The sequence below is a fragment of the Corticium candelabrum genome, chromosome 21 (assembly GCF_963422355.1).
Source record: "Corticium candelabrum chromosome 21, ooCorCand1.1, whole genome shotgun sequence".
NCBI lineage: Eukaryota > Metazoa > Porifera > Homoscleromorpha > Homosclerophorida > Plakinidae > Corticium > Corticium candelabrum.
The window spans coordinates 3032444-3060342 of NC_085105.1; the positions used below are offsets into that span (position 1 = coordinate 3032444).

Genomic DNA, 27899 nt, shown 5'->3' on the forward strand with positions numbered 1-27899 from the left:
GCTATAATATGGAAAGGAGGGTTGAGCTACGCGAGACTGTACACACTCCCAACTGGTACTTGCCGATGCAACTAAATATGCTGGATCTATCAAACCAGCCATTCATTTAATTAATTTGCAATTGCATGCTGCATCAGAGTAGACATGTACACTGACCACACATAAAAATTCTTCAGGACATCAAAGTGAGACAACTACGTCGACTAAGCAGTTACAAATAAATAAATGTATTACCTATTAAAATGAACAATTTTACTGCTGTATCATACCTAGTCAAACAAAACTTTGTCTAGTAATCTACTGCAGCAATGAATTCAAACCATTGTCGTAGCGCATCACTCAAAGTTTCAGGCAAAGAAATGACATCTCGCAACAAGATGTAGAATGGAAATGGAAAGTCATCCATGTACGATTTGATAATAGGTAACTTCCGACCAGAGTGGAAGACAGGAACCAAGATATCCATAATAGAATCCTAGAAATAAAATGACATGGACATCAATGATCTAGTCAACATCACAAACTTCAAATACAATGTGCACTCTAGCCGGCTGCAACCACAAAGTCAATGTTACACCATTTCCAAATCAAATTCTTCGTAGATCAAAGTTAGTCATATCACGTGTCTACATGATAGATTGTGAGATACTTTGTGTTGGGTCTGGTGAAGTGTCAAACAATCATTCCGCAACTCTGCATGCAATTGGCATCAATTTTTACACCAACTTGAGAGATTCCAATTTGATGTAACAATACAAAAATTTGACAAGATTGTTAATTAACTTGATTTCACAAAAACAATAGGAAATTACAACAAATTAATTAAACTAAAAATGGTGTAAGTTATGAGATGCATTATCAACACTTCATTATCAATACTACACAACACAATAGCAAAATACCTTGTCGTTAAATACAGTCGTTTTGCCTGTTGCAACTGAAACTGTAAATCTGACCCTTCAGTGCTTCTCAAAAAATTGCCACAGCATTCTGTTCTATTGTCCATTAATCAACTCATATGTAACTGTGTGATTTGCTAATCTGTATGAGAACTACAAGTGCTCTTACACACTGGCAGCATAGTATGGTATTCAGTAACAGTGTAGCCCAACAAGAGACTACTAAAAAGTCCTAAATCTGATGTCACTACTATAGACATACCTTGTTTGTGGGGTTATCAACAATGATGAAAACAATTAGAACACCAGCATTATGTGCCTCTCTTATGGCAGATCTAACAACCTGTATGTCACCAACGCTTATTACAACTTTAGTGCCTAAACATATAGACCCATCAAAGTACCTCAGTTCCTTCTAGAAAGATGCCACGTCCATCTGAAATAACCAATAACAATTGGCTGTTCATACCAGCAGCATGTTGTCTTGCAGAGAGCATACTTGCTGTACATTTCTGTACCATCTGCAGAATGACGAATGCATCAGTTGCATGCAAAAAACTACCATGTTCATGCATCATGCCTCAGCTACTCTAGTCTTCTTCTGTTGAAAGCTAAACTGGCAAATGGTGTTTATCCCCGACTGATCTGTAAATGGTTCATTCAGTGAATGAACAATTCTTGCAGATTCTCCAAAGCTGTACAACAAATCCAAGCTTGATTCTAGACGCATGTAGCTACCAATATGCTTAGAACAGTTAACCTACCTACAAACTCCAAACTCCCCTGACTCCAACCACCGAAGACCATTACTAATGACAGCCAATGCCTCAAATGCCATCTGCAATAACAGAAATTCTTTACTACTAGTTCATAAAACGACAAACAGTATGTATCAGCTATACCTGCTTTGACTGGTTGTCAGCCATACTAGATGAGTCATCAATAGCCAACATAATCTGATATCGACGCTTGCTAGGCTTTGTGCGCCGAAGCCAAATTTTATCTTTTCGAAATTGACTTGCGATGTATGGTATCACTTTCTTCATGTTGAGTCTTTTCCCTGTCCTATAGTCGCCTCTGCAATTCATCAAATCTATAGCACTACAGTACTAGTGGACCATAGTAAAGTAAAAAATAACCTAAGTCGAGCAGTTTGTGTTGGTTCTAAAACAAGACGTAGCTGCTCACAAAGTTCACGTGAAAGCTGGGCAGTCAACACAGAGTATTTCATCCACATCTCGGCAGACAATGCATCAGGCTTTCTAAATTGTTCAGGTTCCTTGTCAACATTAAGTTGTGATTCTAGCTCACGTCGAAGAGCATTGATGTCAATCTATTACACCCAACCCAATACACAACATTTCATCAAAACAAATACATAGAAACCAATTTCAGCAATAGTCCAAACCTTTTGCCTTTCAAACAGCATCAGTCCACGCTGCAAAGAGCTTTCTGTCCTCTGACTGGACATTACGTCTGTATGAGGACGATCAACAGAACTATTCAACACATTATCATCAGCCTCGGTTTCTGTTAGTTCATTGAGTGGTACGTCTCTGTCAACACTTTCTGAACTCCTAGCACCCTGTAAATTAAAAGCATCTATCCACTAACAGCAACAAGTCTATGTGCTGCCCAATATGTATCAACCTGTTGCTGCTGGTCATCTTCGTTTGAAGTTGACGTGCATTGCAGCATTTCATCAGTCGACTCCATCATCAAATCTTGATTTGCAAACTCATCGTCACATCTTTCAGCTACTTGCCTGGCTTGGTCTTCAGTTGCAGCTGCAACTGTCACATCATCATGTTCCTCACTGTCATCAAGTGGCATGTGTTGATAAGAATCAGCCTCCATTGGTTCATCCTGTAAAAAAGCATCTATCTTGAATAATCCAAATAGACTTCATAATGAACAGATACCATCTAACCCTGTCTGTCTTTTCAGTATGTGATCCTACATCGTCATCATCCTTGTCTAGCACTCTCTGTTTTTTCGCATTTGGTTCAGACAATAAGTCCTGTTGACGATTTTCGTGTGATTTCATCAATCGAGACCTCTTTGGTGGCTCTTTATTAACCTGAAACCATGCAACAAATAAATGAACACACCACAAAGAAATACCACATAAGATGACATGATGCTTACATCTTGCTTTTGTTTTGAATGTCTGCTCATCTCCTTTATACTATCACCAGCAGCATCTACAAGACAAAGACTATTGAAACACAGAAACTATTGCTCAGTGAACTAGATACCAGTAGATTGTCCTTCTTGATCACCACTTTCAGTGACCTACAACGTAGTGTCGCCAAGTCATAAAATGTTACACTGACATAAACACTGCTAATTAATCTCACATATTTATCTGCCAAAACATATTTATGAGTATCCTAACAGAATTATAGCCAAATGATGGCATACATTTTTGTATTTGTAGAATATAAAATTGTAGTAAATTGACACACGTATGCCCAAAAACCTGTTAACTGATTACCTTCCGTCATTCAGTCAAGCTATTGTATGTAAATGATCAGTAGTACCAAATAGTCTGCTGCTACACTCCAACATCCATTCCAAGTACTTCTGTTAAGTTACACATTATCTTAAAGCAGACAGCAACTGACTGCTCTGCACAGTTGCTGGGTGGAGCTTCGGCAACTGACACTAATGCCGCCCGATAATGCGATAGTCCCGTAACTGCAGCAGCAAAGCAAGTTCCGTCTGGGTTACGTTTCTGTGCTTTGTTTCTCCTCCCACCCGCCCGCTGTTACTCCAAGGTCAGAGAACAGTTCATAAACAGTAGTTATAATAAACTACTTAGTATTGCAATGTTGTGCTAGCCGTAGTGCCTAGTGTCACTTTTTACTTATCACTTTAAATTTGTTATGGAGTTGACAGGTTGCTATTGTAGTAGTCACTAAGTGTGTTCTTGCTAGAGTTGTTCTATGTTGTGATAGTAATGAATGTTTTGTTTCAATAAAGTTGGAGGGATCACAATGGGGTACGGTTATGTAAGCGAGTTCAGCCTTACAGTCTGGGTGAGCTCTACTTGGTTTTGAAGCCTGGCGCCTCAGGCGGTTCAAGAACCAGCGCTCTGGTTCGGATGTGTTTTGTGTCCGGTGCTCCGAACGATGTTGTCTGTGATGTGATCAATCTGGCGCTCTGGATGATCATATGGTTCAATGTGGTTTGGCGCTCTGAACGGTGTTCAGCATTCGAGTTTGCCGGTACTGTACCCCCACTGTGAACCCCTCCCAATATGACCCAAATCACGTTGCAATGGTCTGAAGCATGGTGTTCACGAGGGCATGGTGTTAAATACAGCTAAGACCTATAACATAAAGAAAAAAGATTGTCCCTATAAATCAAATTAACAAGTGCACATATCACTGATTGTCAAAATTGCAAATTGAATATAATAGTCACCAATCTTTGCTTGATTGGGTCAGCACATAAACAATATATCTGGTATCCCAAAACTTATTTGCAAATTAATATAATTAGCAATGTGTCATACATGGTTCCCATATTCCTAGTAATAATCACTGCAGTCTAAAGTAGCCACCTCCTTCACATACCTGTCAGTTTATGAGTAATAATAAATTGAGCTGATACTATTGTTTGTTATTTTCCATAAAAAAAGTTGTACAGAACCAACATTCACTCATACCTGCGATCTTTCAAGACCAACAGTCATTTGTTGTTTCTGCTCTTCTGAGGCCAAATCTTTTGTTTCCAAAACTTCTGCAGCAGACTCATTTCCAGCAGCAGACTGCTACTCATAAAATCATTAATTAATTAAACATTTCACATTAAAGAAATTTAATTGAGCTAAGTGATATTTCAAACCTCTAAATGGGCTTGTGTTGTATCAGATTGTGCATTATTAAGATCATTTTCAGAGTTGACTGCCTCCATGTTTGTCTACAAAAGTACATGCTGTTGTCCAAGTAACTAACACCAGAAAATACTTCAAACCTCTTCTGTTGTATTTTCCTGACCAGCAACACTGGTTTCTGTCAAACATTGAGCTTCTTCAGCTTCATCAACGTCATTCAGCTTTTCTGCTTTTCCATTATCACACTCACTATCACCATTTTCCTTGTCTTCTTCTGGTACATCAGATAGTGTCTCCTGCATTTCAAGATCAGGTGATGGCTCTGGAATATCTTCACTGTCTATTGCCATGTCATCTGGTAGATCTAGAGTTGCATCAGATGGTGGCAAAGCCTCAGGAATGTTATCTGCAACATCCCGCATGTCCTACACATCACATGAAATGATCAATCCCAAATAGCACATCTCCGCTATTCAAACTAAACTACAACACAATACATTAACAGAGATTTCAGATGACAAGCAATTGTCTTTAAATGCAGGCACCTACATATACTATTGGTTGTTGACTAACCAAAGTAGCAGACATGGCACTATCAACAACTTTCACTTAGGAAAACATTCTGAAAATAAGACTGTAAGCTCTGCAATATGGCATCTCATTGGTCAACACTACTATCAATTACTATGTTTTGACTAACGTGCAGATATTACATGTACTATACACCATTTCTCCTAACAACTATAAAAGCATCAGGATGCATATGTACAATTCATTCACAGTAGCTTCAAAGAGGGCAATCATGAAGAAAACGTATGTGCTTCCCAACAAGACAAGGCATCATTATTGATCCTAGAGAAGACGATAAACTTGAAAAAATGGAACAAATCTAATGCTTGTTAACACTTCACTTAAGCAGAATAGTTTATGACAAACGTACTATCAAATGGTTTGGCATGTTGTTATTATCTGATATGCTGCCTATGCCAATGAAACACAAAATTCAGTAAACTGGTTAAGCATAATGTTACCTCCTCTTCCTGTACCTCAACTTCATTAATATTTGTTGTTTCTTCTTCTATTTCTTGATGTTTGTCATTGTTCCGATCATTTCCAACTTAAGAATACTTTTTTACCAATTTACTCAAATAAATTACCAATAAAGATGTCCAAACCTTGATTTTCACCTTTAGCTACAAGATGTGATTCATGTGCTTGACTACCATTCTTTCCATTTTCCTTGTAAACACAGCAAGTACAATATCAGCAGTAGCAATGACATTCTGTCCACATAAACTTTACAGTGTCAGTTGCAGGAGGGTCTTCTTCATCTTCAGAGTCACTTCCCCACATTCTATTGTCTAGTTTCTCTTCTCCTGGACCACCAATTTCTCCCATGCTTTCCTTAATGTCATCATCCTCATCCTCGGCTTGGTCACTATCCTCATCTGAATCAACCTGTGTCCTTGGATCATCATCAGCAAATGAAGCATCGATATCCTCAGACATCTCAATAGCATTTTCCTCGTTTCTTAGATTCGAATCATCTTGCTGCTGCTGTTTGTCTCCAGAACTATTTGTATCCAATAGCTAAATAAGTAAGACACGGCACATTATCTCAATAACTAGCAACTTTACAAATATAGCTATGCAAATCAACATGACTAACTTGATCTTCACTCTCAATTTGATTGCTCACATCCTTAATTCCTTCTCCTTCTCCCATTCCCGCAGGATCAACATCTTGAAAGTCTGCTTTACCATCTCCAACTGCCTCTTCAACAATTTCTTCAGGAGTACCAAAACCCTAATCCAATAACAAGCGCTGTATCAATCAACATTCAGTACTCTACTACCTCAATACCTCTGCCACAGTAGTAGTGAAAACACGCAGTATATCCAATAGTAAATGACTGATTGCCTTATGAACTGCCACAGACTCTGATAAGTACCACGATGCCAAGACTGTATAGCTTTCCACCAAAGAAGAAACACGAACTAGTCTTAAGACCATATTCCACATCATCTGACCACAAACAATGCTATCAGAGTAACTAAATCAACTCTCATAAGAACACAGACTAACTTGCACAGTCTGTGGAATTGAAGAGAAAGTAGCGTTAGCTGCTGTAAGTAACAATGAAGTCACCCTTTCCATAGCTTTAAAAATCTTCCACAAACACCAATAAAATCAACATTAAATCCCAGCAACAGCGACCACTACAAACCTTTTCAATATTCAAGCACTGTAGTCGTGACTTTGTCTTGCCATGCAGAAGACCAGTCAAAAGACCTTGTTGTACCTCCCAACAACGTCCTGGCACAACAGTTTGTAAAAATTGCTGAATCGGTAATCAGGTAATCATCATGCACCTTCAGTTTCTTCTATAGGACATTCAACCAAAACCAGATGTTGGACAACTTCCAATAGATTAGTCACAAGACAATTGATAGCATCAGTGAACTCAGAAAATGTGCCACTGATATCACTACTGCCGTCACAATTGCTAACATCCTGTAATATTTCTGTGTCCCACCATTGCATGTATTGATCAACGGTCGTTGTAATGTGGTCCTCGATATCTTTCAGAATAGCTAGTATTCCTCCATCACCACTGCGAATAATTAATTCTTAACAATGTTTCAGTAATCTTAATTAAACAACTGCATACAGCATACCTCCATGGTGCCTCACCCTGCAAGCTCCTCAAGACAACTGAAAGACGGTCAGAAATACGTGCACACTTTTCATACCCCGCAGATACTTGCAAGGCATCCGCTCTATAGCAAATAAAATACCTGAAAGTAGTAACAAAGCTCAGTGTTCCCAGAGCATACAACATACCTTGTAAGAAGTCTATTACAACCATTGCTTGATCCAATTAGAAATGGTAAAACTAGTTTGTCTACTTGGCGCTTCAGTTCTGATACCATCCCAACAACAGCCTACCTCATAACAAAAAATTAGGTCAGCAATACATAAAATATCACCTCAATTGTGGACCTCAATTTCCTTTCTCCCCTCAACAACTATTTCATAACCACATCTTTGAGAGTACAATGGCAAATCTTGCCTATACTTCTCATTAAAAACATCCTTGAAAGGGTAACAGTCTAGAACCAGTAAAAACTGATGAAGTCGAAGTAAAGTACTATTCACCAAATCTTTCAGCAGCATCTGTAAACAATAAAGTACAGTTAAACTTACATACACATCCTGCACACACGTCAAGCTGTACCATCCAATGATGAGTCTTGTTTTGAGATGGCAATGGAAAGGTTGTCTCACATTCACTATCACTCACCATATGCTTCAGTGGATCTAGTAGAAAGCTTCAGACACAACGTACAATTGTAAAACCAAATTTTTCCAGATAGTCTATAGTATCAAATCACTTACCAAAGACGTAAAAACAAAAGCACAAATTTGCTTAATGCTTCATGTTGATGACACAACACATCAGCAAGACATATCCCATAACCAGAAATCTTTTCCAGCTCAACAAAGTTTACATCCTACAAACACAACATGTAACCATATATCTCATAAGAAAATCAGTCTAATTTGCCCAGCAAAAAGTATGCTAAACATAAAACTTGCTTTTGAAGGTGATAAAAGAGCTGCATCAAACGCTGCCATCTGAGCCAACGACAAGTAAAACTGTTGCTGACTGGTTTCCCAAGCACTGACTGTTGCCTGCAAATGTTTGTGGCTGTTCAAATACATAAAACCACAAAAATGTAGAAATAACCAAACACATCCATACATTCCAAAAAAATTTACCTCCATTTTCCAAAGGCCAATATTTCAAATTGCTTTGCAGCAGCTCCAATGTCCAAAGCAGGAAGTAGAAAACACTGTGAATAAGCACCTCCTGATTGTCTCATACGATTTCCTTTTCTGTATGACAGCCCTAGTAGTTCAGAAACAGAAACAGTTACGCATCACACACAAGAGAACACATTAGTTGCTTGCCTGCTGTTTTGAGAGCCTTCAGCAGACTAGACAACAACAGTCGCTTCTGCTGAGTCTGACGCTTTATATGAATTCTGTCCACACTGCCCTATTACAATAATAGCAATGTGTTACACAAATGCCATTCATTGATATACTCATGCAGTACCCCATGATCCATTTTAAGCATCTCCTGCAATTGACTTGTCATTCCTTTAGAATACAACAGCAATAGTTATACACTACCGCTTCAGGAATAGCACCGTCATTTCTACCAAATATGCTATTCAAGTTGTCAAGATGAGTGTGAACTGCAGACACAGTCATCAATCTTGTAATCTGTTTCTTAAGTTTTCTTCCAAGCAAACAAACATTGACATCATGTAGTCCTGGTGTTCCAGTGTCAATAGAGACTTCCATCATACTCTCCATGAACTGCTTGTTCTCCTTGCATGAGACAACCTGAATACACATACAACCACAGTTGCAACAAATTGGACTTACGAGATTGAAATCAAGACGTAAGTGGTCAAGTACAGAAGCCATCATTTCTTCATCTATTACATGGGCAGCAGTGCATCCTCCTGATACTGAATCTAGTGACACCATAAACTGTACCAGACTCTTCACGTTCAACACGACATTGACAGGACCATTCAGCAATTCCTGCAAAATGCTAGGATTACTCTGCTTGATTACAATTAAACCACAAGATCAAATTTGCCTCATATTTTCTCGCCAGCTTGTGGAGTGTCTTGTGTGACTTTTCAGTTGAGTGCTTCAAAGCCCAGTAGTTTACGTCACTCCACTTTGTTATTTCAGTCATATCCTGAATGGACATCTTAAGACATGCATACATCTCATCAATACAATTACAGTACACTGTTTCACCTTTAGTTCTTTCTCAATTGGAACACGCATCTTCACAATATAGTCAGTAACTGATGTCAGGAACTGTCGATAGTAGTTGTAAGTGTGCCACAATGTGCATACAACTGGATGACATTCAGGACTTGCGACAGTAGATGCAAGGTAACAGTGAAATGCAAAGATCATCTGCAGCCTTGATGAAAATTCTCCTAAAGTCGATGACTCCATAAACTGATTGAAAACACTATTAACTTCTGTGTTGCAATTGCCTAACGTATTGTTCAAATGAAACGTAAGCACAATGTATGTCTGTAAACTGAAACATACACGAAGACTCCAAATATGGCTGGATGATGTCATACAAATAGAACCACCAACGTGATGTTTTACAAGCGTGTTTCCAATACACTGTTTCCAATACTGATGGCCATGATCTAACAAAAAGCATCAAAATCAATGAAGTAATCCAAAACTACGTTATTGTTAAAAACTTCAATTCCATCTTCCGCCAGCGTAGGACAACTTCTGACACCTCACTCAGCTCTTTTTTCAGAGAATATTGAGATGCAGCACACAACTCCCAATCCTAAGCCAGGAATATTATCATCACATCAAATTACATCATACAAAACACATCTACTTGAGACTTCTGAAGTAACAATTCTAAACCAGCCAAAAACTTTGTCAGTGGACTTGTTACACAAAATGACTTGATCCGGTCAACAATTACAAGTAGCTTAACACAAAAAGAAGCATCTAGTAAAGCTGCACAAACACAACAGTTGCACTGTTCTTTACTTGAGTCAGCATTGGATTTTCTGGCCACATTTCCAACAGCATGGTAATATGTGAAGAAAGATGTCCAAGCACAGGTGCTAGAGAAGTAGTTTCATTCACATTGCTATCCTTGTAGATGTCGTAAGGAGCACTAAATATAACATGTTGCAATAAATGTATGTAACACAAAAAAGCACAAAGCACATACTCCAGGTCCTGAAACCCAACTAGACAATGATTAGAAGACACAGTCACATGTGTGGGTTCCGTAAAACTTCTCAACTGATCGTTTACAGCCAGCAAATGACTGCAACTCAGTTTAGAGTCCAAATTGCTGGACTTCAAACAATCAGCAAAGAGCCACACCATTTGGTAGCCAAATGCAAAAAGGCTACGAACTTTGCCTTTATTCAAGCTACTGGCATTCAGATCAAAATCTCTCTGCCAAATCCAGCTTGTCCTGACAAGTTTTGTGTATACCCAGTGATGAATAGAAACAAGTCTGACATCCAAATCCACAAGTGGTGACACAACCTGCAAAGAGTACGTTAAACTCTGTGAGACATGATGAGAGTCTGAAAGAGATGGTTCGTTGACAATGTCTTCAAAATCTGAAAAGCGACTAAACTCGTTCTCATCAATTTCAAGATTCTGTGTTTCGTCAGACAAATGTTTCTCTGTTTTGTACTTGAACAGTGGAGATGCCTCGTGTCTTTTACTTTTCTCTTCTTTAGCAATCTTCCACAAATGTGAAACTTTTGATAAACTTAACTGCAATAGGTCATTTGCTGGTGTTTCAAGCAATCCACACATTTCACAAGAAGTCTGTATCAAAGCAATAGCTGCCAGCTGCCCCCTGAGAGCAAAATCATACAAGTTAATTAATAAGGGCATAACAAATAGTCTGCATGATAACTAAGTGTACCTCTCAACTAGTTGCTGACAGACAATTTCATCTATAAATAAATTACAAAATGTCACTACACACCAAAAAACCTTGAAAAGAGACTTCCTCACCTGAACATAGCTCTGAATATGATGCATTCACTAGCGCTTCAGCTGAATGAAGAAGACTATCACACCCTGGCAACTGACAGAGGCTAGATACCACCAACTGCAATTGTAAAAAGCATAACTTTACATCAAGGAAGGATTTAATCAACACATTCCTACATCAGCTATGGCAGTTTTACTTGATGAAATGTGAATGGCCGTCAACAGTGTCTGAATTCCCTCCATTACCTACACAGCCAAGACAATCAATGAAGTAAGAAACAATTGTTGCACCAGCTAACTTGAAATAGGCTTGCTGCAAATGGCATAATCATGTCACGATAGAATGGATATGATTGTTTCAAATGAGTAAGCAACAAATGAGATGACTGCAAAAACACTCTGGCTTCTTTCACCACAACTTCTGATTTTCGTGATCCACATGACACTGATTCACATAACCTGTTGATCAAACTCTGAACCTGATCGCATGATGCAATAGCTGTTGTAAATCGCTGTATGTCACCAACTAGTTCAACAAACTGAAAGCAAAAATATGAAAAAGTAAACACTGCACTAATGTTAATAACAATAGGTATAACCTGGCTTGTTTCAGGCCTGTATGCAGCTTTGTTCTCTAAATCAGACACAATGGAAACCAAGCGATGACACCATGTCAACAGATAGTGTTCTTGGTGAGGGCAACACGAGTGTTCCATCCCAGGAAAACTACTGCTGGTGGACCAATCACAATTGCAAACAGAAGGAAATTGTGTTCTGCCATTCAGTAAAACATCTTGTGCTTGCTGCACTACTAATTCACAGCGTTTATCCACAAGCTAAAGAAAAACATAAACTATTAGTCCCTAAACACGGGTGTTATTGCAAACAAGACATTCAAAACAACAATAAGATCCTCTCCATAAATGTTTCCATGTCATCATGTTAATATTTAACAACAAACTGATTACTACAGTTCACGAGTATTGCGTTGTTTGACATGACAGACAGAAAGTAAGTAATCCAGTGCAACACGTATAGGCACATATCAGTACACTTGAAATGCCAGCATGTCAGGCTTTAAACAATACAGAAGGTGTGACATTTGCTCTGCTCTTCTCTCTTAAAATTAACGTTCACAGATACCAACAAACGGTAATAGAAACCAACCTCAGCATTTGCCCAATCAAGTTGGCATTTCTCTTTCTCTACTGGATCAATGGTGTTATCTGGAGTAAGAAGGAGCAAACGTAGCAAGCCACATGATGCTAATCCTTGCCCTAAAGTTGTGAGCTCTGCTCTGTTGTCTTGCTCAAGAGTAAGTATGCACAACAAACATTTCAAACAAGTAAGCAACAGTTTCTCTCCGTTGACTGTAAGCTGAAGTGCACAGTCTTTACAAACCTCCAATCCTTTGAAGACAATAATTGCAACCTGCTTTTTGCAAGCATCGTCACACTCACAAGCATTCACTGCTGCAGCATTCAGCTGGCTTAACACCTCCTTACAACACTGAGGAGTCACATGTAAACCCAGCACAACATCCATAGACAATGCAGCTAAACGAATCCAAAGCGAGGCTCTACACAGCACAATACTTAAAACCTTCAAAGCCTGCTGTGAGACTTGTGTCTGTCTACCTGTAAGAAACTTGAGAACAATCTGTGTTGAATGACATCCACAAATACTTTTGCAATTCCACTAAGTCATCTACTGTTGTTTTGTAGTTTGTAATGTTCACATTTTGACACATATTTGTAGAGGCTGCTGTTGAGTAGCTCTGATATGTATTGCCAAACGTTCTCATATAGTAAAATATACACACTGAGCGAGCAGCAGAATCCAGCACGTTGACATCCTGCAAACCAACAGCAACACAATGAAATCTAATACACGATACAGTACACCCAGTTTCTACATCTTTTTGTGTAATTTATGCATATTGCTGTAAACTTCTCCTAGAACAAGGTATGTTTACAACTTTTCTGTTACTCCATGTCAATAAAGATAAAATGCAACAGCTGCAATTTAGCATATTGACAAATATATCTCAAGAAAACACAGCAGAAACACAATTGAAATGTCCTGATCATCAAACCTGCAATGCCATTTCTTTCTAGTACATACAAGCTACAGGTCAGTCAAACTGCAACATGCTCTATCGGTGATACCACCATGTCTGCCTCAAACATACAATTCCATTAACTCCCGTAAAAAATTTAGTGTGCAAAACTGTTGTCGCAAGTTTTGTGGCTTTGTAAGTTTCAAGTAAACACAACCAACATGCCTAAATGACCGTGACCAACATGCATAACACTTGTAAACACTAAATTCAGCTTTCTAGATGCAATCATACATACGACCTCAAATTTGAGAAATAACTAACTATATGTTATTAAACAAACCATTTCCCACAAAGGGGCATCAGTATCACCTCAAATTTCATGTCTAAACCCAATGATAAAGATGCAAACATGCAAACAAATAACAAATTAGAAAACATACTACATCATTACACTAACCTGTTTCAGTCTCATTGCATCAGCAGCATCTTTCACTATGTCAGGTTGTTCAGAAAGCTGGTCCCAGTAATTATTAATGCCACAAGCCATCAGTCTTTCATTCACTGAAAGCAGCAGATCTGGTAGACAAGACCTTACTTGACTAATATCACCCCTTGTTACAGTATTTTCCAGTCTCATATATTGAGCAATGTTGTTGATCAGAGTTGTAGCTGTTGAAAAATTACATTCCAAAATGCTGGAAATTTGTTGAGTAAGACTGGTAGTTAGCTTCTCATCAAATTTGTCTTCTTCACTAATTAAACAAAAAGTAATTTATTTTTCAATATTTAACTGGGAACATAAACCTACATCAAAACAAATTGACATGTCCTAGATACAACTCTTGCCTCAAAATACAGGCAATTTATATCATATAGACTCTGTAAACTGCCATTTTTCTCAACTTTCCTTTCTTCTTGGTTTACAACACTGTCACCACACATAGACAATGCTTTCTCAACAAGATCTAATAAACCATTGTTAGACAAGTGTTATCATTAAAGCATACAAATGCCACTTTGCTTATCCACTTCTGATGTAGAGGCATTCAAGTCACACAGAGCTACCAAGAGTCTCAATATCTCCAGCAAGCGCTGCTTGGAAACTTTTCTTCCTTGAAAAGCAGAAACAAATGTTTCTACCTCCATCTACACACCATCAATGCAATATAAAAGTCACTCTTAGTAAACCGATAGTATAAACCATACATAAGCCTGTGCAACTACACGTGATCGAAAAGGTCGAGGATAACCAAAATATTTGTGCCACTGTTCAAAAGCTGAATTTGAAGTGGTCTCAAGTGCATCATCCAAATCTGACAGTGCAGTACTCAATTCAACAGGAACTACTACACCAAACTATTTGCAAAAAAACATTTCAATAGACACACTTAGTGACTATGCATTCCAGTATTACAGACTACCTTACCTTTGCCACTAAAACATTCAGTAAATCAAGACTAAGCGTTTTAAATAATTGCCAGTGCAATCTAATCCTGGATATGTTTGGTTGGCAACCCAACTCCAAACAGCACACACGCTGCAGCCTCCAGTACCATTGGAAAGACATTTCAACCTATGCAACACTTTTCAATATAAAATACACAAATAAACATTTAAATGCTTCCAACCTGCAGGGCCTCATCGTACGATGAAATACATAACTGGTTTAATAAAGCCAGTACAATGGCTTCATACTCTAATAAAACCTGCACTAGGTGTGTCATGCACGGGTGTGCAAGAGTTTCAGATGCTATAAGACCGGATACTGCAGCTACACCAAAGGCCAAGACACTTCCTTCTCTAGGATGCTTGACAGACAATGAAAGCTGACTCAATCTTTGTTTCTCTACCATATACCGCCACAGTGCCCAAATTCTACAGTAATGAAATGGTATACCCTTTGTATTATCGATACATGCACAAAACAGGACAGAATACATTCAAACCTTCTGCTTTCCAGTAAAGGCCATTTCATCTTGTTCACACCAAGATATGCCAGTGAAGTATCCTGAGCTCCAAGTTGGTCACACAATTTAACATACAAAGGGTGACTGAACACTGCTGTAAGAGCCTCTTTCACACTGTTAATGATGGTCATTACTCCTTCCACTCCTATTACAGTTTTAAATGTATCCAATTTCCTTTGCACCCATAAAAAGCGCCTTGCTAGATCTGAAGGAGATGCCATTTCTGAATAGAGTACTATTGCTTGAAACACGAGAGAGTCCTTTTGCAACTGATTACCCTAGTAACACAGTAATATCAATTTGAGCATTATCTGGCCAATACCTACTTACCTGTATGTCAGGCAAAAGCCTTTGAATAATAGGCAAAATACTGCCACATACATCAATTTCATCAACATAAAATATCACCACTGTCTTAAAGCAAAACACACAAACGTACCCATCAGATGACAATAAATATTTGAGGAGCAACTGAGATTCCCGACGAATCATGGCCATCCTTGAGTCCAAAATGCAATGATGTGTTGAAGGCTGTATAGTTGTACCTGGTAGAGTGTTTAGATCTACTGAAGGCAGCTCAGCATATGCATCATCCAGTACATGTTGCACAGCCTGCAATAAACCAATGTGAAAAAATTATAATAGAAAGCGATCATCATAAATACATCTTTTATGTCAGGATGAAGTAGATGAACAGGAAGACTTTCTTCAAATGCAGTCTTCACAGCACTAATCAACTCAACACCTCTGGAAAGTAGTAGTCCAAGTAGCTTTACTGCATCAAGGATAAACCTTGCAGCTGAGAAAAAAGGTCCTAATTCAAAAACAAAGTAAACATTAAAGAATGACTTTGTAGCCCAATCTCTGTGTTTATGAAGTTATGAGGTGCTGTCTCCCTACCTTCCTCCCTGCCTATAATCAGTACCTACACGATGCCATGTCAAAGTCTCTTTACAATAATAAATGTCATACTTTATCATTACTTTTGCGTCACAACACAAATAGACACAAAAAATTTAAGTACCATCTCCCATTACAAGACTGGTCATGCTTTGTAATATGGTCACAAGCTTGAAATCAACACATGGTCAATTCATTTATCTAAAGCTAGAAAAGGGTCTCTAAACACTATGGCACTGCATTCAACAATGGATGATACCGTATTTCTTCAATTAAATGCCGCCCTTGATTAAACGCCGCAGCTGAAAGTACAGATAAAATATATATGCTGCTCTTGAATAAAATGCCGCATTTCAATGATTTCCAATATATCTAGCTCAAAGTTCGAAAAAATCATACAACTCTTTCAAAGGCATGTGTGAGGCAAACGTTTCTTTAGGCTACCTGGATACTGTTTCATCAAAGATGCATCTGTAGTTTACTTCCATCTGTGGAAAACTTTGTTAACATCCATTTCTAGGGTGAGGCATACCTCTTGATCAATATTTAGTGCCAGTTTCATAGCATGTGCAAATCCTGCCTTGAAAAGTCATCTATCTATTTCCCTTCTTGTACTGTATGTATTAAATATTTCCCGTTCAAAGAATAATCAGCACAAACTGATAGATAACAAAGACATAAATAATAATAATAAATATTAAAAGCAGACACCTTGAGAAAATGGACGAAGTGTATTCAGCAGACGAGAAATCCAGTCTTGCAAAGACCTGCTTTGTAAACCAGCATCTAGAAACAATTGCCATATATCTTCATTGTCCATTTGGCCTCCATTGTCTTCCTAAGCAGTGACCAGCCACTTACATCTACACACTCCTGCCATCATTTAAAAACCTCAATACGTACTTCTCCCAACATATAAATTTCAATTCCTCGATTTCGAAATGCTCTAGATAGCTCACCATTGGCACAATCCATAGTAAGAATCAGTCTGTATAAACACTAAACTACATACAGTACATGACGTAGCACGAGATTACATAATGATAAACCTGAAATTCTTGTGAGGAGTGACAGTTACAATTTGACCATCAATTACTCCTCTTTCGTCTACTCTTAGTTTGCCATTTGGTTCCAGTAAAGGATTCAATCGATCAAGTACTGATGAACTGCAATGAAAGAAGCAAAAACATAGTCACATGAATGCAATGCATACTGGTGATGATTGAATAGTAATATCTAAGTTAATCAGCAAGTACTATGTAACCTTGTCAATATAATTTGGATTATTCAAATTCAACAACAATGTATATCAAACACACCTGCAAAAATTTGCATTATCCAATAGTACCCAGTCACCATTCTGTATTGCTTGAACCAAGACACTGTCAACCCATTGAAAAACTCCTCCATGACAGTCACCAACTGTGATCTGATCCCTCAACAACCGCACCACAACTTGAAGTTCCTTCAACTTATCTACAAACAACATGTGCATCAGTGACCAAAAGGCCAGATTTATAATTAATGTGCCATTTCTGTTACCATGACAGTCAAAATACAATGCCTCCAGAAATGGTAAGATGTACTCGACTTTTGTCACAGCACGTTGCAGTATTTTCAAAAGATCACCTGTTGATAAAACTAAAAACCAACAAAACAATCAATGATCATAACAACACAAACAGTATGTACGAAACCACTTTACAATTGGTTGCAGCTTCTAGACAATTTTTAGTAGACAGCAGGTTACTGATTACAGACAGGCAATCAGCTTGATCTCCACTGTCTGGTAAAGCAAGTTTGACCAACATGTCTTGCACAATGCCTTCAGCTAATGACTTGAGTCTACAAGAGGTTTGGAGTAAATCTCGTTTTAAATCTCCCTAACAGATAGTACAATTATTATATTATACTGTTGATGAACAAAACGACAGCATCTTGAAAGAACCTGCTCAAAGCCACCCAACAGTTCTGTAGTGTCCATATCATAAGAAACTGGTAGTTCTAGCAATTTGTGACCCGTTAACTGTGCTAGTGCACGAACAAGACTTGACTTCCCAACACCAGAACATCCAACCTACAACAATAAAACATTCCAACAAATTGACATAGTTCCACCTCAGCTACTGTTGTACCAATATTGCCATCCAGCCCATGTCTAGACATTGCACTAGAGCATTCAGAGGTTGTAGCCAGTGATGCAACAAGTAGAAGTGATCTTCAGAATTAACAAACTGTCCTATACGTTGCAGTTCAGTCATTCCAATCTGTAAAAAGCACAACATAACAAGTCAATTACGCATCAGAAATAGTAATAGTCCTTTTCATTGTCTTTGAAGAGGTTACCTTTACTGATGAAGGTGTAATGCCAAAATTACTCTTTGAACAGCATACATCACCAAAAGCATCAGCAGCAAGTATACCAACCTACACAATAAAAATCAATTCATTGATTTCCTACAAAATTAATCGTTTCTAACAATCAAGATAGTCAGACACGGCAATCAGACCCATGTACCTTCTGCTTGTCCTCTGCACTGCGAAATCGTGAAGTGTATACAGTGTCTACAAATGCTAACGGGTTCCAGCACCCAGGTGATTGATATTTCATCATCAACTGACACCATCGAAATAGATCTCTCAAGTTCAACTCCCAAGGTCCGCCTTTCAGACCCCACCTACGGTTTATCACTGCTTCTTCGTGTAGCTAAATCATGTGCATACAACAATGTTCGCTACAGTTGTCAATAAGCACATTGCAATGCCAAACCATTGCATTGAATGCCACCAATGAAGACAACACAGAATGCTCAATATCAGAAAATGCATTTTGAATAATAAACAAATAATCTTCTTGCCCCATTTCCTGCATGAAAACCTACCACAAGACTAGAATATTCATGCTTTAATTGCTCAATGCATATGCTATCATACTGATGTGAACCGATTGATAAATGACTTTGGCAAGCCTTTGCGATTACCACCTTGATAAGCAGGATTTTGGCATGCAAATATTCTGGTTTTCTCTTGCTGTACAGCAAATGTTGTATTTAGTTCTGGAACATATATCTGTGTCAAACCATACAATTAGTCAACCATGGCCATTTACAAATGATTTAGAGATAACATGAATATGACTACCTCTGAACGATGATCAAAGCAAGCATTCAGCCCTTCTAACACTGACTGTGATGCCAAGTTCAACTAAAAATCGAAACACATGTCACTGTTACACTTCAGTAAACATCGTCATAAACTAGCTGTTCAGTTCTATTGCACTTCTTCATTACTTACGTACTACTGTAGCTAAATATCTCATTTCCTGCTGAGCAAATTCGATTATTAATATACTGTAGATATTCCATTCCAACAGATTAGCAGCTAAAAACTTAAAGATGATAAAAGTAAGCATCATAGTGCAATTCATGTACATGCAGAAACCTATTGCTTTGCAAATGCTCACAGAAACTCATATAATTTCTAAACAAAGTAGCAAAGCTGTCACTTCTCAACTCTAAATTGACTTTATTTCCCAGTCTCCACTAATGCAGCTAACTTCAGCAGAGATTAGACATAAAGACAACATCTTCATTGTGTATCCTGATTGCATCAATGTGTGCAAGCAAAATATGGTAAAGATTCAGTGTTCTGTTTCAGAAAAATCCACACACGCACGCATGCACACACACACACACATGTGCACGTGCGTGCACACACATGCATACACACACACACACACACACACACACACACACACACACACACACACATACACACACACACACACACACACACACACACACACACACACACAAAACATGAAAACTGTTCATCACAACAATTTATGCTAGTGTCCAATATTAACTACTACAGTGGTCAAATTTCAATGCCTAAAACACTCTACAAACCTCACCTCATCTAACACCACCCAGTCTCCTTCTTTAAGAGCAGAAAGCAAAGGACCATCTCGCCATGCAAACTCGCCAGGCTTGCCACCCTCCAAAGGCAAATCAGTACCAAACAAATCATTGATGTCCTGTCAATCACAGAAACAAACACCTGTACCTATGTGACACTTGACACAACTAAACAAAAATATACAGTTTGCTCAGACAAGTTTATCCGCACAACAGCATGGCCTGATGCTGCAGCTAGAGCCATCACCAGACTTGTTTTGCCAACACCGGGTGAACCCTCCAAAAGTACAGGCTTTGGAAGTTGCAGACCTCTGAGAAGTCGAAACACATTCTGACATGACACTGGAGCTCCAAACGTGTACGTCCGTTCAGGCAAAGTCTCACTGTTTCCTTTCAAAGAAGTACCTTGTAATTTTTGTTAAATACAATAAAATACAATTAAAACTAACCTTGTGGAATAAAGAAAGGATAAATGCCAAATTTTACTTTGTCTGAAATTATACCCTCTGACTTTTCTCCATTCTCAACTATTCCACCAGTACAACCAAGGTATAACAGTTGCTGTACTGTTGATTCTTTGACTTGACTAAAGAGAAACTCTAAGATCTTCTGCTTCATGTTAACAAACTCTGACATGTCTTGAAGTCCAGTAAACATGTCAATGCCGTCAACAAATATGAGGCAAGCACCATGGACAAAAGCCAATTCTGAGTCAATAGGACACAGACTTCTATTGGAATTTGTATTGCAAACATTTATAAACTCCACCCATGAAAGCAAGTCTCTCACACTAACAGACCTAAGCACAAAGCAGTGTTAGTAAACTTTTGTCTTACTAAAGGAGACAGTTCATTAAATGTAAACCTGGTAGACCTAGCAAAAAACTGTCAAGCAAGCCATTTATCAACACAGTCAGTAAGAGCAATCCAAGTCAACAAGTAACAACTAAATTGGTACGATTCTTTTTCCAGTAATGACCGTGTTAGCACTACACCAGAGTACTACATAAATAGTATTAACCTAAACACTTGAAATTTCCTGGCCAACAACCGCACAAATAGAAAATGTAATGATTTAGGATATATCTCTTCTACAAGCTAACTGTACATTTTTCATGTGCAGAACAAACATCTTTGCAGTTTATGGAAATGCATCCATTTCTCTCCTATGCACGTATTTGTCCTAGTTAGCTGTGTCTAACTTATGAATACATTCAACTAAATTAAGCATGTTAAAATTAACTAATCATTATTGCAACAACATGCATCCATGCAATAACATGCATCCATGCAATAACCTGCATCCATACAAGAAACAGTCACTCTTGACCAAGAACAACACATTTAGCTTTGGTAAGTCAAATTTCCAGCTTAGTCCACTGCAAAACTTAAACTTTCCACAATTGGTAATATATGCTTGTAATGTCTAAGCAACTAAGTTGACTTTTTTTCAGCACAGTTCTTTGATTCCAACGTATATTTAAACAGCAAGGTGCTGCCGACGTTTCGGCTGTTATACTACAGCCATCTTCAGGGCAAATATTCAAATACTAGTAAATACAATGAAGTAGTTGTGATGTCATAAATACAAGTAACCAATAGTTGACCAGAACTATCTACACTAAGATGTACAATTATGATGAAACTTGGACTAGTGATATGTTGTTGTAGTCTTCATGAGGCTTGCCCAACATTTTGATAGTTCCATTCCCTCGTCCCTATTGATAAGTAGATGTTGTTGGTTAAGTTGAATGTGTAATGCCTCTTTCATCCTAAGTTGTAATGTAGTAGATGCATGCGCTAGAATACGTGTACCATCCCAGTCCATATTACATGTTTGATTCGACCATGTGTGTTCGGCGACTGCTGATTTCTCATTTTCCATTTTTCTGCAAAGTTCCTTATGTTCCTTTAGTCTTGTTGCTAATCTCCTTTTTGTCTCACCAATATATGTCTTTCCACAGGCACATGGTATTTGATAAATGAGATGTGATTGATGTTCTTTAGGTATGGGATGTTTAACTTTGCATAACATATTCCGAGGATTCCTCCCTGACTTAAATGATACCCGAATATTATATTCTTTGCATATTCGTCGAATATCCTCGCTCAATCCTGAGATGTAGGGTAGAACTATAGATGCACAGAAGGTATCTGGAGTAGAAGTTGAAAGAGATGAAGATTGAAGTGAAGGATGTAGAGTTGAATGAATAAAGTTGGCGGGGTATCCATTGTGCTGTAATACTTGTAGAAGATGATGCTGTTCTTGTTTCAAGTCTATGGGGGATATGGTGACATTCTTGGCTCTATCATATAGACAACGTATAAGTCCCTTCTTTACATGATGTGGATGGTGGGAGTTAAAGTTGAGGTACCGGTCGGTATGAGTAGATTTTCTATATACAGTGATGTTGAGGTAACCATCATCCTTTCTTGATAATAATGTGTCAAGGAAAGGGAGGGAACCATTTGTTTCTAACTCCATACTGAATTTAATTGAAGGACGAATACTATTGGGATGTTGTAGAAAACTATTGACTTGTGATTTCTTCATAATACAAAAAATGTCATCCACATATCGTTTCCATAGATGAGGTACATAAGGGGCTGAGGTGAGGGCTAAGTGCTCAAAATATTCCATAAATAAGTTAGCGACGATAGATGATACTGGTGATCCCATAGCTGTCCCTTCTTTCTGTTGGTAGAATAGATTCTTGTAGCTAAAATAGGTAGATGTGAGGCATGTATTGAGTAATAATATGACATCGTCTGGGCATAGAGATGTTCTCTCCTGAAGACTGTTGTCCAGTTGTAAGATAGATTTAATAACATCTGAAGCTTCATCAATAGGTACATTAGTGAAAAGAGAAGAAATATCAAAACTAACCATGACTTCATCACGATCAATAATGAAATCCTTCATTGATAGTACAAAATCCCTCGAGTTCTTTATATGATGAGTAGTTTGGCCAGCCAATGGAGAGATGATGAAAGAGATATACTTGGAGAGTTCATAGGAAGGTGAGTTGATACAGGGTACGATGGGTCTAAGTGGTGTGGAGGGTTTGTGGATCTTGGGAAGTCCGTAGATACGTGGAGGTCGACATCCAGAAGGTCGTAGTTTGTAGTAAAGTTGTTTAGAAAACACTCCTCGTTTCTCATACGGTTTGAGTAGTCGACTAAGTTTGTCTTCTTGAGTTGCCGTTGAATCTTTCTGTAGTTGTTTGTATGTTGGTGTAGCAATAAGATTTTCTAATTTGGACTTATAATCTGTCTTCGATAATAGCACGGTAGCGTTTCCTTTGTCAGCTGGTAAAATGAGCACATCTTGGAGGTCTCTCAGTTCTCTTATAGCTTTGTTTTGTTCTTTTGATAAGTTCTGTTTCGGTGGTTTCTTCTGTTTTATGGTGGAACATACTCGTCCTCTTAGTTCGTTTGCTGCTTCTGTTGGTAACTTCAATGCCCCACTTTCTATTGCCACCATGATGTCACTTACAGGAACTTTTGTTGGTGCTGGCACAAACATACAATACAATACAATCCATACAATACATGCCTCACATCTACCTATTTTAGCTACAAGAATCTATTCTACCAACAGAAAGAAGGGACAGCTATGGGATCACCAGTATCATCTATCGTCGCTAACTTATTTATGGAATATTTTGAGCACTTAGCCCTCACCTCAGCCCCTTATGTACCTCATCTATGGAAACGATATGTGGATGACATTTTTTGTATTATGAAGAAATCACAAGTCAATAGTTTTCTACAACATCCCAATAGTATTCGTCCTTCAATTAAATTCAGTATGGAGTTAGAAACAAATGGTTCCCTCCCTTTCCTTGACACATTATTATCAAGAAAGGATGATGGTTACCTCAACATCACTGTATATAGAAAATCTACTCATACCGACCGGTACCTCAACTTTAACTCCCACCATCCACATCATGTAAAGAAGGGACTTATACGTTGTCTATATGATAGAGCCAAGAATGTCACCATATCCCCCATAGACTTGAAACAAGAACAGCATCATCTTCTACAAGTATTACAGCACAATGGATACCCCGCCAACTTTATTCATTCAACTCTACATCCTTCACTTCAATCTTCATCTCTTTCAACTTCTACTCCAGATACCTTCTGTGCATCTATAGTTCTACCCTACATCTCAGGATTGAGCGAGGATATTCGACGAATATGCAAAGAATATAATATTCGGGTATCATTTAAGTCAGGGAGGAATCCTCGGAATATGTTATGCAAAGTTAAACATCCCATACCTAAAGAACATCAATCACATCTCATTTATCAAATACCATGTGCCTGTGGAAAGACATATATTGGTGAGACAAAAAGGAGATTAGCAACAAGACTAAAGGAACATAAGGAACTTTGCAGAAAAATGGAAAATGAGAAATCAGCAGTCGCCGAACACACATGGTCGAATCAAACATGTAATATGGACTGGGATGGTACACGTATTCTAGCGCATGCATCTACTACATTACAACTTAGGATGAAAGAGGCATTACACATTCAACTTAACCAACAACATCTACTTATCAATAGGGACGAGGGAATGGAACTATCAAAATGTTGGGTAAGCCTTATGAAGACTACAACAACATATCACTAGTCCAAGTTTCATCATAATTGTACATCTTAGTGTAGATAGTTCTGGTCAACTATTGGTTACTTGTATTTATGACATCACAACTACTCCATTGTATTTACTAGTATTTGAATATTTGCCCTGAAGATGGCTGTAGTATAACAGCCGAAACGTCGGCAGCACCTTGCTGTTTAAATATACATTGGAATCAAAGAACTGTGCTGAAATTTGATCATGCCAACGGAGAACCTCTCACTAAAACTAAGTTGACTATTTGACAAATATAATAATGAACTTAATTAATACATATTGCTGTTATAAAACTAAAACCTCATCAATATACATTATCACCCACCAGTTCATAAATTTGTCAAATATGTAAGTCTGGCATATTAGCTTCATATATATACATCTGTGTCAAACTAGTTGTTACCTTTTCGCAGACACACAAGAATTCCAATAGTACATGAAGTCAAGCATTCGCTCTCCAATATTGCAACCTTTAGAAGTAACCAAGAAATCAAGTTCACGTAACATGCTTTCTTTAGAGAAAACAAGTTGTCTCATACTTTCTAATGGCTGAAGTTTAAGGTTGTGTCTAATAATTTCAAGAAGGTCTGCCCGATCATTACTTGTATAACACCATACCTCAGTGAAACGATTGCTCAGAGCTGCAGAAAGCTAAAATAAAATAATTATAATATGTGTTAATTTGCTTGTTGTATGTTTCTATGGTCAATACGCAAGATTCTCATGTAGTGTACAAACCTTTTCACATGCATCCATGCCAGTAATCATGCCAACATATATCCACACAAATGCAGGTGACATGCACACAGACACTGTAAAGCCAGAAATGTTGGTGACATATTCATTGTGATGCTACAGACCTAAACTAAAGCGTCACAAAAATTTTTGCAGTAAGTACAGTACCTCCAATGGTGTCATCCTACGACAGTGTTATTAATGTTAAAATTACAATTGATATCAAGTTGGCCCAAGTAAATAATAATACAATAACAACAAACAACACTGCTATTATGATTGTCAGTAACTCAACACTGTGCAACTGACCTCCTTCTTTCCAAAATCTCCACCAGGATTCATGGTTGCAAATAGCAGGAAGTCTTCATGAGCTGTGATGTCCTGTGACTCATTGTTGCTTCCATCAATAACTCTCTCAGCAAGCAGCAACCTCCTTTCAGGCTCTAATACACTGTTTAGTCTTTCTAAGACAGAATCGTCAGCTAGAGAAATCTCATCAACAAGAAAGCAAGCACCAGACATCATAGCCAGCACAAGAGGACCATGCTGCCATTCAAACAGTCTAAGTCCATCTCCATCCTACAGTATGTTAGCAAACTACACATCACAAATCACAAGTAATAACAACCATCAACACATACCTGAACAGAGTGGCTACGGACAGGACGAAGACTGCCTAGAAAGTCTGCTGCTTCTGTATGCATGTGGCAATTGACTGAAAACAACTGCTGTCCCTTCAGCTCAGCAAATAACTGGCATACCGTTGTTTTTCCACATCTACAAAACCAATATTCTGCTTTCATTTTTAATGCAGCTCTAGCTAGAATAAATGTGACACACCCTGTTTCTCCAACTAACAGAACTGGTTCTTGGAAGAGAAAAGATCTTCCAGCAAGCACCAAGATACGTCGAATGTTTCTTGTAAGAACAAGATGGTGAAATGTTGTGCTGCTTCTGTCCCTTACAAAGCGCAGTATTTCTGCTGATAAAGGTGAAAGTTTATCAATGTCACAAAGGTTTGAAGAGACTCCAAACAAATGATCAACAGATATTTTCCTTTTAAAATGTTTTTCAATTGTCTCTCGTATAATGTCCTCTTCTGTTGCCTTGCGGACACGTCCACCAAGAAGCAAGTAACCTGCAGCCAACATTCAGTCTTAAAATTTCCAGCACACAGTATAATAGTTTCCATGCCAAAGCATATGCACATAATATTAATACTACTACATACCATCTTCTGCCAAGTGTTGTTCCCAGTCATAAAACTTCTCACTCACCACAGCTCTTCTGTATCGTTCAGCCCAGCGAAACAAATCTCTCAATGTAATAAAGCCATACTTGCCAGCAAACACACCAGAACCTCGTCTGTGAGTCTACAGCAGCCCCAATAAAGTGTTGTAACAGACATCGTTTAGTGATGTTATGCATAACAATCACTACCTGAAGATCTTTCATAACAGAAACAAGTTTGCTGCAGTATGACAGAGGAATTGAGCAGCGTTTCTCTAATATTGTTTCCAGCTCTTTTGTGGGAATTTCATCAAAATGAAGCTCAACAAATCGATTACGAAAAGCACGTGACAGCAGCTAAAGCACAACACAAAAGTACAGAAATACCATGCAACACCACATCTCAACTAATATTTCATTGCAGCCAGCAACCTTCCGTCCTCCATACTGACCAGGAGGATTCTGTGTCGCAAACAGCATAAAGCCTGCTTCGGCCCTTACAACCTCCTGAGTTTCTGTGATAAAAAGTTCTCGATTCTCATCAAGCACCTAAAAAGACTATACACTAAACAAAATTTTCCTATGATGTCTACCCATTCACATACTCTATTCAATGCTTCTAGTACATCTGTTGGGGCCAAATTCAGCTCATCCAAAATCACCCAGTAGCCATTGCGCATGGCATCCACCAGTGGCCCTAAATGCAACATAAACCACAATCTATGCAACAATAGTAATATACTATTATATATAGTTGATGTCATTCCCTTCGACACAGGAAAGAAAAAGACCATTAACTCAAGCACAAACACTAAAAACATATAATGGGGTACAACCAATCTGTCTTCGTATCTTTAACTCTATTGGGTCTTCTTTGGCTGTTGCTAGATTTAAGTCATTTTATGCCACTTTGTCACTCCCAGAAATGTTCTTATGCATCTCATGTAAAAAGTCTTCAGCTTTCGAATGTATTTTTTCACAGCCAAGTTCCACAGCTGTACAATAGCACTGGGAGAACAAGTGTTCTGAATGCCTTTAATTTGATAGCTTTAGATAAATTTCTGTTGGTAAGCAATCATTTCTGCCAATAGCGACAAACA

At 38.2% G+C, this 27899-nt stretch overlaps 1 protein-coding gene across 1 annotated transcript in view; it reads right to left on the minus strand.

The window, feature by feature from the left end:
- Positions 1-95: 95 nt before the first annotated feature.
- LOC134196848 (midasin-like) overlaps positions 96-27899 on the minus strand; it is a 36404-nt gene continuing 8600 nt past the window's right edge. The window contains exons 27-109 of the mRNA XM_062666068.1: positions 27405-27496; positions 27232-27348; positions 27010-27156; positions 26801-26942; positions 26410-26707; positions 26211-26346; positions 25879-26148; positions 25374-25485; positions 25238-25304; positions 20634-20983; positions 20369-20574; positions 20181-20303; positions 19409-19471; positions 19202-19336; positions 19038-19145; positions 18786-18974; positions 18614-18694; positions 18403-18534; positions 18216-18344; positions 17973-18150; positions 17810-17908; positions 17587-17743; positions 17317-17433; positions 17171-17255; positions 16979-17105; positions 16033-16181; positions 15807-15979; positions 15698-15737; positions 15347-15645; positions 15029-15275; positions 14827-14973; positions 14607-14756; positions 14408-14546; positions 14209-14365; positions 13858-14152; positions 12976-13193; positions 12506-12917; positions 11938-12174; positions 11638-11877; positions 11516-11584; positions 11360-11456; positions 11268-11298; positions 10551-11198; positions 10364-10493; positions 10206-10301; positions 10057-10151; positions 9893-9999; positions 9587-9834; positions 9420-9524; positions 9200-9361; positions 8971-9142; positions 8865-8908; positions 8717-8804; positions 8525-8654; positions 8342-8453; positions 8141-8256; positions 7980-8073; positions 7745-7918; positions 7586-7686; positions 7420-7521; positions 7114-7355; positions 6969-7057; positions 6827-6910; positions 6605-6766; positions 6410-6547; positions 6043-6330; positions 5916-5979; positions 5772-5857; positions 4881-5165; positions 4752-4826; positions 4573-4677; positions 3158-3194; positions 3048-3103; positions 2830-2979; positions 2550-2765; positions 2308-2484; positions 2039-2232; positions 1802-1976; positions 1664-1737; positions 1480-1594; positions 1304-1420; positions 1162-1242; positions 96-475 (exon numbers count right to left, since the gene is read on the minus strand). Of these exons, the coding sequence (XP_062522052.1) occupies positions 290-475; positions 1162-1242; positions 1304-1420; positions 1480-1594; positions 1664-1737; positions 1802-1976; positions 2039-2232; positions 2308-2484; positions 2550-2765; positions 2830-2979; positions 3048-3103; positions 3158-3194; positions 4573-4677; positions 4752-4826; positions 4881-5165; positions 5772-5857; positions 5916-5979; positions 6043-6330; positions 6410-6547; positions 6605-6766; positions 6827-6910; positions 6969-7057; positions 7114-7355; positions 7420-7521; positions 7586-7686; positions 7745-7918; positions 7980-8073; positions 8141-8256; positions 8342-8453; positions 8525-8654; positions 8717-8804; positions 8865-8908; positions 8971-9142; positions 9200-9361; positions 9420-9524; positions 9587-9834; positions 9893-9999; positions 10057-10151; positions 10206-10301; positions 10364-10493; positions 10551-11198; positions 11268-11298; positions 11360-11456; positions 11516-11584; positions 11638-11877; positions 11938-12174; positions 12506-12917; positions 12976-13193; positions 13858-14152; positions 14209-14365; positions 14408-14546; positions 14607-14756; positions 14827-14973; positions 15029-15275; positions 15347-15645; positions 15698-15737; positions 15807-15979; positions 16033-16181; positions 16979-17105; positions 17171-17255; positions 17317-17433; positions 17587-17743; positions 17810-17908; positions 17973-18150; positions 18216-18344; positions 18403-18534; positions 18614-18694; positions 18786-18974; positions 19038-19145; positions 19202-19336; positions 19409-19471; positions 20181-20303; positions 20369-20574; positions 20634-20983; positions 25238-25304; positions 25374-25485; positions 25879-26148; positions 26211-26346; positions 26410-26707; positions 26801-26942; positions 27010-27156; positions 27232-27348; positions 27405-27496 (12680 nt within the window). The 3' untranslated portion in view covers positions 96-289. The remainder of the gene's footprint in view (positions 476-1161; positions 1243-1303; positions 1421-1479; positions 1595-1663; positions 1738-1801; positions 1977-2038; positions 2233-2307; positions 2485-2549; positions 2766-2829; positions 2980-3047; positions 3104-3157; positions 3195-4572; positions 4678-4751; positions 4827-4880; positions 5166-5771; positions 5858-5915; positions 5980-6042; positions 6331-6409; positions 6548-6604; positions 6767-6826; positions 6911-6968; positions 7058-7113; positions 7356-7419; positions 7522-7585; positions 7687-7744; positions 7919-7979; positions 8074-8140; positions 8257-8341; positions 8454-8524; positions 8655-8716; positions 8805-8864; positions 8909-8970; positions 9143-9199; positions 9362-9419; positions 9525-9586; positions 9835-9892; positions 10000-10056; positions 10152-10205; positions 10302-10363; positions 10494-10550; positions 11199-11267; positions 11299-11359; positions 11457-11515; positions 11585-11637; positions 11878-11937; positions 12175-12505; positions 12918-12975; positions 13194-13857; positions 14153-14208; positions 14366-14407; positions 14547-14606; positions 14757-14826; positions 14974-15028; positions 15276-15346; positions 15646-15697; positions 15738-15806; positions 15980-16032; positions 16182-16978; positions 17106-17170; positions 17256-17316; positions 17434-17586; positions 17744-17809; positions 17909-17972; positions 18151-18215; positions 18345-18402; positions 18535-18613; positions 18695-18785; positions 18975-19037; positions 19146-19201; positions 19337-19408; positions 19472-20180; positions 20304-20368; positions 20575-20633; positions 20984-25237; positions 25305-25373; positions 25486-25878; positions 26149-26210; positions 26347-26409; positions 26708-26800; positions 26943-27009; positions 27157-27231; positions 27349-27404; positions 27497-27899) is intronic.